Here is a 12,297-nt window from a genome sequence, read left to right as displayed (position 1 = left end):
TTCCCCACACCATGTGTCTCAATCCTTTCTTTCCTTTCTTTATTCCTCTGTGTGTGTGTGTGTGTGTGTGTGTGTGTGTGTGTGTGTGTGTGTGTGTCTCAGAGAGAGAGAGAGGGAGAGAGGGAGGGAGGGAGGAAGAATTTATTTCCCTGGCTGCAGCCCTATAAAAAACTTACACAGAAGACTACGCAGAAAACCTCTAAATCTGAACAATCACCTCTGCCTCCATCCCAGAGATTCCGATTCATTTTTATAACTCTCTAGGAGATGCCTCTACCTACAGGTTCTGCTGGAATCAGAAGCACAACATGTCAGAAACCCCTAACCTTCTCTATTTCTCGTCTTGGCATTCTTCTCTCTTTTAATGATGCTGCCTTACTGTCTTCATCCTCCCATCTTGATGGCTGAGGGTCATCCTCTCCCGCTTACTCAATCAGTGGACAAGTTCTCATGTTTCTTCTTTACTAGTGCCTCTGGCACTCATTTTCTCCTGTGCATTTTTCCTGCCAAGGTCCTTGTTCAGTCCATAATTACATCATGCCTGAACTATTATAATAAAAATTAACTTGCTTCCCCAATCCTGGTTTCTAATCCTTGCAATCTGTATACTGCACTACACTGTATAATTTTGGAGACCTCACCGTGTCCTAGGTATTTTGTTAAGTTCTGAGGCATTAGGCACTCTAGTTCTTATAAGGAGTGCACTTTAACATAGAAGGTAATTTTGCAGACTTGTAATTATAATACCTTGTAACAGGTGTAGTCTAAACCCAGGATAGGTGGAGAGAACAGCCTAGCCAGGGATACCCGTGGAGATCAGTAGAAGCTTCAAGTCACTGATGATTTTTGTAAAGAGAGAGAAGTGGTTTACAGACAAGTAAGGGGTGACAGACCTTCTAGGCAAAGACAGTGGCAGGTGCCAAGGCCCAGAGCTGTGCAAAAGCAGCAGCAGAAAAGCCAAGCTGTTCGGTGTGGCCAGTGGCTGTTAGGAACGGGCCTTGTTTGTACATCATTCGAGAAAAATCCCATTTCTTTTCCGCATCTAACGGAAGAAACAACTGAAGTGTTTGAAGTTGGGTAATAATAACATGATTAATTTTACTTTAATAAGGTACGTAATACTTTACATGTTATGAGTCCTCTCTCAATGTTGTAGGAAGTCATCTGGATACAGCGAAGCCTGAGTCAGTGAATGAAAGGGCCGTGGCTGTAACATGAACTGACTTGCTCAATGGCTCAGCTTTCACAGTGATACCACCCCCCTTTCCTCAGAATCTCTCAACTTCCAGTTTGCCCATGGCATAACGCCCAGTCTGCATATTCCACTCCATAAACGGCCCCGGCATCTTTCCAAGCTTATTCTGCACAAATCTTCAATATAGAGCCAGACTTTCAGCCTCACCAGGTCACTTTCTGCTCCTGGGGAAAGTATCTGTGCTTTCCCAAGCATTATGGCTTTGTTCAAGTCCTTCTCCATCCCTTCCCATTCTGCAAACCGCAGCCTGCAAGTTAAAGTTGGTGCAGTGCCTACTTTTGTAAATAAAATGTTACTGGAACATCCCCATGCCCATTTGTGTATGTGCCTACGGCTGCTTTTGCATTATGATGGCAAGTTGAGTGTTGCAGCAGAGACCTGATGGCCCAAAGAGCTGAAAATATTTACTAATGTGTCCTTTATAGAAAAAAAAAATTCTGACTCCCAACTTAGAACACTTTAATTCTCCCTTTGCAATACTATTGTAAGATGGGTAACCCCTTTAAAACTTAGCCTAAATTTATCCTTCTCCTTTTCATCATTCTATTCAAAAGTGGTCTCTTTGTCTTCTGAATTCCTAAAACAGTGCTTCTGAGAAACTGTATAGCACTTAAACATACTGCCTGGTTTTGCATTTACTTTTCCAAGTATCTCTCTTGCGTCTAAGGATGTAAACTTGAGGACAGAATTTTTAACCTACTTATCCATGTCTCTAGCTATTATTACTTCATCCCTTTAACTGAATATACAGATGGATTATAACAGATTATATATAATAGATTATTATAATTACGTACATAGATATACTCTGTTACGCGTGTAAGCCTAAACATTGACTTCTTGTCACATACTAATTACAATGGCGAGTGCATTTCATAAGAAATTACACTTAATACTCAAACTACCAAATGAATGAAATGCATATATGATCAGCACTTTGTAGAAAAGACTCAGAAAGGCTAAGAAATTTTATGAATGTAAGTACTTGAATGAGATCAAAATCCATGTCCAGGGAAACTGTGCTCCAAAGTATAGTTTCTAAACTATTACAGAATGACTAGATTCCAGCAGTGCACAGTGCAGTGCCTTATGATCCTAGTAAATCTCAGGAAGAGGCAAAAAAAGCTTCAAAAAATCAAATGGGGATATTTCAGCTTTATCCATGCAATGATGATCAATTTAGATTTTAGATAATAATGATTTGTTTACGCCAGGAATTTGAAACAGTAATTTCTTATACTTAGGTCAGAAAATAAATTAACTCATTTGTTTGATTTGCATCGAACTAAATCATTATAAACCAATTTTCCATCGACACGTCTGAGCGAGAGTCCCTTTGGGCCTTAGCTGGGAGCTACCGCGTTCCTGGTGCTCCCCACGCCACCCCCACACACACCAGGCTGCACCCTGCCTTCCTTACACTGTACGATAATGGAGAGCATGCGTGTTGAAGTCATAAAGACAAAAGTTCAAAGTCTGCATCTACCACTTATAGACTGTATGCTTCTCTGTGCAGTTATAGTAGCCTCCCTGAGGCTCAGATTCCTCATCTATAAAAAATCGAAAGCAGAACCAAACTGTTAGGATTGTTCTGAGGCTTAAATGAGAGTGTATATGAAAGGCCTCGGAGTGTGCTTGGTACACACTAAGAACACAAAGAACACAGCAAGACGCTGCAAATCTGTTAAGAACGGCACAGATGCTTAGGTGCTGGGAAGATGGCACAAGACACCAAGTGACAAAGTGCATCACCTTGAAAGAAATTATTGTGGATCAGAGAAGCAGGAGACAGAGCTATGGAAGGATGAGAAGTGAGACAAGACTCAACCAGGGGAGGCGGGGAAAACCTGGACTCATGACCTTGGCAGTCTATCCAGTACCTGGTCCCCATGCTTCTCTTTTCTCTTTCTTAACTTATAAGTATGTCTGCTTGAAACTGGTATTATAGATATTGTGAAATATTAAAGAATACCTCATATTTAAAATGCACTTATGAGACACTTGAGAAACAAGGAAGGTCTAGAAAAAATTAATTGTGTATCAACATGGCAATTTATTCCTTAATTTTTTTAAATAGTTAAATATATTACCTACTTTTAAACAGACACTCTTATGCACAGTAGCATAAAATACAAGGTTCCTTAATGAATTATTTAGTTCAACCTGAACTAGAACAGACATCATTTGCCTTTCAACACACTGTTCCGTCTAATATACCACAGTCTTCTCATATACAAAATTTCCAAATCAAATTTGCATGGCATTTTGCATCCTTCTTATTTTTATTTGTGAGTGCTTAAGGGAACAAATATTTGATTGACCCTTGATCTTTGCTGTCATAAAGCTGTAAGAAAGCTTGAGGCACTATGAATTACTTTTTTCCCACTATTAATTATTTGGTTATTTCTACAACTACTGACAGAAACAAAGTTTCCCAAAATAAAGTCACCTGAGTCTCATAATCCAGGATTCTACAGACTTCCTTGACAAGGCCAGGCAATATGATTATTTCATGAGTTCTGCATTTCTAACTTTAAGAAAACGTTTACAAAGCTCTGATAGTTGTATTTTGATAAATGGAATGGATGTCTTCTACTGTATATGGGTGGTACTGATACTTGATAAAGAGTCCCTTCTGGCCCAGAAAGTGCAGCCAGTACTCACTCACTCCTGCCCTCAGCATGTGGGTATGCCGGCAGCTGTTCGGATCTCAGTGACAGCAAGCACTTTATCAATATTGAAACACTCTCAACCAAACTCCCTCTCTATTCTTTTTCTATTCAGCTATCATTTTATAGAACCTCTATTTAAAAAAACACAGCTCCCCAATAGTCCATATTTCTCTAAAAAAAGATGAAGATGCCAAAATGTTTGTTTCAAATCATGAACTTTAAAACAGGAGGAATGTGCACTCTGCTGGCTGGGATGTAAGGTTTTTTTCCTGCCATTTCTGTTAGACACTTGCTGTTGCTATGTTTTTATGGACACAAACCAAACTACAAAAGCATCAGTTAGTTCGAACAGGGGCATTTTCTTTGTTGGTATAAAGGAGAAAACTTTTAAAGACATCTATTTCCTTGCAACCCTCCAACTTGAAAAACTATGGACCAAAGCCAGTTTCTGAATCTTTGAGCTTGGCTACTTCTTTCTGAGCTGATCTCTGGGTAATATATACAGATAGCTTTTTTTTCCTTCAGAAAGAAGAGAGAAGCTGTTCTCAGTGGAAACTCCTGCCCGCTAACCAATCTGGCTAGCATCAAAATATCCATGAAGATGTCATACCTCTCCTTACAACAAGAAAGCAAAGCAGCATAGCCATATGAGGAACGGCAAATGAGAGAATCAGTAACTAGGAATGTCTCTGTATAAATAATCAGTTCTTGAGTTGTTCTGGATCATCAGTATGTGTCAAATACACAGCGTTTGGTCTTTAAAGAATAAGATCTTCAACTGATCTTTTCTGGTTTATTATGGTGCACAGCAGAAAAATAATTTCTAGATTCATTTAACAGATGTTCATTTGTGATGCTGGCCACTAACCACGGTATTAGAGCAAGGCTCTGATTTATGCTTTCAGGCTCGCTTATTTAAAACACAGTAGTCTTCTGGGTATATCCTGGGGACTTGCATGATTTGAGAAGCACACAGACCTTGTGAGGACCTGCTGGAGGTCATACGATGTCTCACGATAAAGATCATTAATGTGATGTTCTGATAAAGGTGAACTAGCCATACCTTTCATTGTTGTGTGATCTCACTTGTAATGTTTTCCTTGACATTTCTGCCCAAGGTTTTAAATCATAGTGAATAGATGTTACAGCATTAAACCTGGAAGAAATATACCCATGTCTGCTCTCTGTTTTAGTTATAGGATCATTGGTGGAAATTCTCAGTTCACCATCAACCCATCCACAGGACAGATCATCACCAGTGCATTGCTAGACAGGGAAGCAAAAGAGAATTACACGTTGGTCGTCGTCTCCAGTGATGCTGGGTCTCCAGAGCCTCTTTCCAGCTCCACCAGTGTGCTCGTCACTGTGACCGATGTCAATGACAACCCGCCAAGATTTCAGCATCACCCATATGTCACGCACATCCCATCTCCTACTCCTCCAGGTAACTAGACCTTCTCCGAGGTCTCATAGATAAATAAAAAACATAGATTGGAGATTTTCTATCATTGCATTTTTGTTACGTTTACATGTACATTTCTGATAAAACCTAAGTTTGCAAATCCTATAAAACCCAATTCTTGCCTAAAGAAATTGAAAGAACATTGAATCTTTTACATTAATTCTTTCTTCCCAGACCAATTGTGTTTAAGATTTTGTAATTGCTACATCTTTCCCAGTGCTGTTTCTTAATTTTACTTGAATATTGCTAAATATTAAAATGGATTTCACGTCATAGTCAAGGAGGGTTCTGTGCTGAAATGTAATTTGTGTTCCCCAGTAGGAGGGGCATTATTTCTTTTTTCATGCCCTACGCTAGCACCTGAAACATTGTCTGTGAGGTAAAAAGCATTCAAGAATATTTGTTGGTGGAAAATGAATATTTTATTTAACACTTCATAGATAGATTTTCAAAAGGCTCACTGAAGGAATCATTCTAATTAATTATTACTATAAATACTATTTTATTCTGGTTTTGATGGGTGTAGTCTTTTTCTGTTAGTAAGTGTATGGAGATGTTAATGAATCATTTTCATATTGACAATATGCATTTATCTTTCTGCATCTCTTTTAAATTTAGTTTAGTTTTATTTGCTTGTTCGCAAAGAATGGCCTACCTTCATAAGAACTGCATGGATCATCTATCGTTGGTAATTCCTGAAATGAATTTTCAAACAGGAGAATATACAAATGAAAGGCACAATTAATTCAATTTTCCTTGCTTTAAAATATCTTTAATTAGAAAAGAGTGGATCCAAGATTTCTCCTCTAGTGATCTTTGATCTTCTATTCACTTCAGGAGATCTAATTGATACCAACTGAAAGTATAAAATCCATACATTTTCATGCCAACTTTCTATCAAAAGAAATGCCAATATCACAGTCATAAGGTCTTCAGTTGCAATGATTCTAATGACATCTGATGTGTGGTGATGCAATAGAGCATCTCCTGTACAATTAAATAAGGTTTTAGCATTTTTTCCTCATTAGATGTACTATAATTAATCAGAACCACTAACTTTTTTTTTTTTCACTGAAAGACATCTCACTTGTATCACAAACTTTCTGTAGGGGTAGGAGTGCAGGTTTGGGAAAGGTTTCTGAATAAATATATCAAAAATGGGTCCTATGGCAACTACAATCTATTCCATTGGCCCTCATCCCAAACACTAAGTTTTGGAATCCTAATTGAGTCCATTCTTTCTCAGTTCTTATTACTTACTAGTTTATAATTGTATATATATATATATATATATATATACACATATATATATGTATGTGTATACACACACACACACACACACACACACACTTTATCTCCATATGGTAATATCTAACAGATAAAAGAGTTTTGCTATAAAAACAATTAGTACAAGGAATCAACAGTAATTTTTAAAACATATTATTTTTGTTGACATGCTTACATAAAAGGTAATTCAACACTATTTTAAGACATAATGGAGCAATTATCTTTTTTTCATTGGGCAGAAACATAGTTCTTTGCAGAACTCACGTGTTACTGTGTTTGTTGTCAGTTATGTACAGATTTTTCTCCTGGGAACTATAATTCGAAATGATTAGCCATTGCTCTTCCCTGTGTTTCTCTCAAAGGTGTACTGAAAAATATTAAATTCAGTAGACTGTGTGGGGTTTAGTGAGATAATGGCAGGTCAGTCCCTGAAGACTTGCTAAATAGACTTGACTTGGGAATTTCAGAGACAATCTGGGAGATACTGTTCTCCCCTAGTAATCATGAGAAAATAAAGCTATATCAGGTAGCCATGTAGTGTTTTATATACGGCTTTAATACAGTGTTTTCACTTACTACCAAGTGCTTTATCTGGTTCCATGTGATTATAATTGGAAACTGCCTCTTTTACAGGTTCCTTTGTCTTTGCGGTTACAGTCACGGATGCTGATATTGGGCCCAATTCTGAACTACATTATTCTCTTTCGGGTAGAAACTCTGAAAAATTTCACATTGACCCACTGAGAGGAGCTATTATGGCAGCTGGACCACTAAATGGAGCCTCTGAAGTAACATTTTCTGTACATGTGAAAGACAGTGGCTCGTTTCCAAAGACAGATTCTACAACAGTGACTGTGCGTTTTGTGAACAAAGCAGATTTCCCAAAAGTCAGAGCCAAAGAACAGACTTTCATGTTTCCTGAAAACCAACCAGTAGGCACTCTTGTCACGACCATTACGGGGTCCTCCTTGAGAGGAGAGCCTTTGTCCTATTATATTGCAAGTGGGAATCTTGGCAGCACTTTCCAAATTGATCAGTTAACAGGGCAGGTGTCCATCAGTCGACCTCTGGATTTTGAAAACATACAAAAATACATTGTATGGATAGAGGCCAGAGATGGAGGTTTCCCACCTTTCTCCTCTTATGAGAAACTTGACATAACAGTGTTAGATGTCAATGATAATTCTCCAGTTTTTAAGGAAGATCCATTTGTATCTGAAATACTGGAAAACCTGTCTCCTCGAAAAATACTTACTGTTTCTGCAATGGACAAGGACAGTGGACCCAATGGACAGCTAGACTATGAAATTGTTAATGGCAACACAGAACATAGTTTCAGTATCAATCATGCCACTGGTGAAATTAGAAGCATTCGACCTTTAGACAGGGAAAAAATATCTCAATATGTCCTTACCATAAAGTCCTCAGACAAAGGTTCCCCTTCTCAGAGTACCTCAGTAAAGGTCATCATTAACATTTTAGATGAAAATGATAATGCTCCTAGGTTTTCTCAAATATTCAGTGCCCATGTTCCTGAAAATTCCCCGTTAGGCTACACAGTCACACGTGTGACAACTTCTGATGAAGACATTGGTGTAAATGCAATTAGCAGATACTCTATAATGGACACAAGTCTTCCGTTCACAATTAATCCCAACACTGGGGATATTGTCATTAGTAGACCTTTAAATAGAGAAGATACAGACCGTTACAGAATCCGAGTTTCTGCGCACGATTCTGGGTGGACCGTAAGTACAGATGTCACGATATTTGTCACAGATGTCAATGACAATGCCCCAAGATTTAGCAGGCCGTCCTATTATTTAGACTGCCCTGAACTTACTGAAATTGGCTCCAAAGTGACTCAGGTATCTGCCATGGATCCTGATGAAGGATCGAATGGACAAGTGTTTTATTTCATAAAATCACAGTCAGAGTACTTCAGGATTAATGCCACCACAGGAGAGATTTTCAATAAGCAGGTCTTAAAATACCAAAACGTCAGTGGCTTCAGTAATGTGAACATCAACAGACATAGTTTTATAGTGACATCTTCAGATCGAGGTAATCCTTCATTACTTAGCGAGACAACGGTCACCATCAACACGGTGGACAGTAATGACAATGCACCACAGTTTCTTACAACTAAATATTTCACTCCAGTCACCAAAAATGTTAAAGTTGGTACGAAATTAATCAAAGTCACTGCAGTAGATGATAAAGATTTTGGACTGAATTCCGAAGTGGAGTATTTCATTTCTGATGAAAATCACTTGGGAAAATTTAAGTTGGACAATAATACAGGGTGGATTTCAGTAGCATCTTCCCTGATATCTGACTTGAATCAAAACTTTTTGATCACTGTCACTGCAAAGGATAAAGGAAACCCTCCACTTTCATCCCAAGCAACCGTTCAAATAATTGTCACTGAGGAAAACTACCACACGCCTGAATTCTCTCAAAGCCACATGAGCACAACTATCCCTGAAAGCCACAGTGTCGGGTCCATTGTCAGAACCGTCTCTGCAAGAGACAGAGACACGGCTATGAATGGCTTGATTAGGTACAGTATTTCCTCAGGAAATGAAGAAGGCATCTTTGCGATCAATTCCTCCACGGGTATATTAACACTTGCCAAAGCTCTTGATTATGAGCTATGCCAGAAACATGAAATGACTATCAGTGCTACAGATGGAGGATGGGTTGCAAGGACTGGTTACTGCAGTGTCACTGTAAATGTGGTTGATGTGAATGACAATTCTCCAGTATTCCTCCCTGATGAATATTTCCCCACTGTTCTGGAAAATGCCCCAAGTGGGACAACAGTTATCCACCTAAATGCAACGGATGCTGACTCTGGAACCAACGCCGTGATTGCATATACTGTACAGTCCTCTGACAGTGACCTCTTTGTCATTGACCCCAACACAGGCGTCCTCACCACTCAAGGCTTCTTGGATTTTGAAACCAAGCAGAGCTACCACCTTACAGTGAAAGCTTTCAATGTCCCCGATGAAGAAAGGTGCAGTTTTGCCACTGTTAACATACAATTAAAAGGGACAAATGAATACGTGCCTCGTTTTGTTTCCAAACTTTACTATTTTGAAATCTCAGAAGCAGCTCCCAAAGGTACTATCGTTGGAGAAGTGTTTGCCAGTGATCGTGATTTGGGCACTGATGGGGAGGTACATTATTTGATTTTTGGAAACAGTAGAAAGAAGGGTTTTCAGATCAACAAGAAGACTGGACAAATTTATGTTTCTGGACTTCTGGATAGAGAAAAAGAAGAAAGGGTATCGTTGAAGGTACTGGCCAAGAATTTTGGCAGCATCAGGGGTGCAGACATAGATGAGGTCACTGTAAATGTCACCGTGCTTGATGCCAACGACCCACCTGTTTTTAGCCTAAACACCTACAGCGTTCAGATCAGTGAAGGGGTCCCTACGGGAACTCATGTGACCTTTGTCAGTGCCTTTGACTCAGACTCTGTTCCCAGCTGGAGTAGGTTTTCTTACTTCATCGGATCAGGGAATGAAAATGGTGCCTTTTCCATTAACCCCCAGACAGGACAGATCACCGTGACTGCAGAATTAGATCGAGAAACCCTACCCATCTACAATCTCACGGTTTTGGCTGTGGATTCAGGGACCCCCTCAGCTACAGGAAGTGCCTCCTTATTGGTTACCCTGGAAGATATAAATGATAACGGGCCTATGTTGACCATAAATGAGGGAGAAGTGATGGAAAACAAACGCCCAGGAACTCTGGTGATGACCCTACAGTCCAGTGATCCCGATCTCCCTCCAAATCAAGGCCCCTTTACCTATTACTTGCTGAGCACGGGTCCTGCTACCAATTATTTCAGTTTGACCACTGCTGGAGTTCTGAGCACAACCAGAGAGATTGACAGAGAGCAGATTGCAGACTTCTACCTGTCTGTGGTTACTCGGGATTCTGGCGTTCCTCAGATGTCTTCCACGGGAACCGTGCACATCACTGTCATAGACCAAAACGACAACCCTTCGCAGTCTCGGACAGTGGAGATATTTGTTAATTATTATGGCAACTTGTTTCCTGGTGGGATTTTAGGTTCTGTGAAGCCACAGGATCCCGACGTGTTAGACACCTTCCACTGCTCCCTGACTTCGGGAGTTACAAGCCTCTTCAGTATTCCAAGGGGCACTTGCGACCTGAATTCCCAGCCGAGGTCCACAGACGGCACGTTTGATCTGACAGTCCTCAGCAATGATGGCGTTCACAGCGCCGTCACGAGCAACATCCGAGTTTTCTTTGCTGGATTTTCCAACGCGACAGTGGATAACAGCATCCTACTGCGTCTCGGAGTACCAACAGTCAAGGACTTCTTGACGAACCACTACCTTCATTTCTTGCGCATCTCCAGCTCACAGCTGACCGGCCTCGGGACGGCCGTGCAACTCTATGGTGCCTACGAAGGGAACAACAGAACGTTTCTCTTGGCAGCTGTGAAGCGGAACCATAATCAGTACGTGAATCCCAGTGGTGTAGCCACCTTCTTTGAAAGCATCAGAGAGATCCTCCTCCGGCAGAGTGGAGTAAAGGTAGAATCTGTGGATCACGACTCGTGCGCTCACGGCCCCTGTCTGAATGGGGGGAGCTGTGTAAGGAGATTGGCCGTGAGCTCCAAATCGAAGAGCCACGAGAGCCTTCCAGTCATCATCGTGGCAAATGAACCTTTGCAGCCTTTCTTATGCAAGTGTCTGCCAGGCTATGCCGGCAGCTGGTGTGAAATAGATATAGACGAGTGCCTCCCATCCCCTTGCCACAATGGGGGGACCTGTCACAATTTGGTGGGAGGATTTTCGTGCAGCTGCCCAGATGGCTTCACTGGCCGGGCCTGTGAGAGAGATATCAACGAGTGCCTGCCCAGTCCCTGCAAGAACGGCGCTGTCTGCCAGAACTTTCCAGGAAGCTTCAATTGTGTTTGCAAAACTGGATACACAGGTATGACAATGTTTGGCTTCTTTTTTTTTTTTCCCACCAAGACTTTAGCCATATCAAGTATCATGGAAAGTCATGAACTTTGTCATTTTTCAATGAGTTTTCCTAGGAATAGGCATAATCATAGCAAATACTGTAAGCATTTATTACTAGCCAAACTCTGTTCTACGTGCTTTGTCCATATTTACTTCACTTACTTCTTACAAGAAACCTGTAAGGTAGGGATAATGATTTTCCAGTTTTTACAGACAAGGAAGCTGACGTAGAGGGAAGTTGAGTCAGTTTTCTAAAGTGATCCAGCTGATTTGTTGCAGACTCAGGATGTAAGCGACACAGTTCGTGCCGGAGTGTCAGCTCGTAGTCCCTCTGCTAAGAGTCTTGTATGAGAGCACAGAGAGCGTCATACTTCAAAAAAGTGATCTCAAGTTGAAGGACATAGTATATTTTAAGCATAAGATCCAGACCATTTTATGTCCTAAATTAACCGTTAACAATTATTACTGTTAATCCCTTCATTTTAGCACCATCATTTTTATGATTTTGGTCATAATTGTCATTATGATTGTTGAAATTTGATCCACACTGTGAACAGAATGTGGCAAAAGTTGTCATTTAGATTAGATTAAAGTGCCTTGTTATTT

The 12,297-nt window shown here is 40.3% G+C and overlaps 1 protein-coding gene across 1 annotated transcript in view; it reads left to right on the top strand.

Moving 5' to 3' along the window:
* Positions 1-12,297, top strand: part of FAT4 (FAT atypical cadherin 4) — a 156,429-nt gene that overhangs the window by 108,680 nt on the left and 35,452 nt on the right. Inside the window, exons 8-9 of the mRNA XM_031466424.2 lie at positions 5,121-5,371; positions 7,310-11,659. Of these exons, the coding sequence (XP_031322284.2) occupies positions 5,121-5,371; positions 7,310-11,659 (4,601 nt within the window). The remainder of the gene's footprint in view (positions 1-5,120; positions 5,372-7,309; positions 11,660-12,297) is intronic.

The sequence above is a fragment of the Camelus dromedarius genome, chromosome 1 (assembly GCF_036321535.1).
Source record: "Camelus dromedarius isolate mCamDro1 chromosome 1, mCamDro1.pat, whole genome shotgun sequence".
NCBI classification, from domain to species: Eukaryota; Metazoa; Chordata; class Mammalia; order Artiodactyla; family Camelidae; genus Camelus; species Camelus dromedarius.
This window is presented reverse-complemented; position numbering and strand designations above follow the sequence as displayed.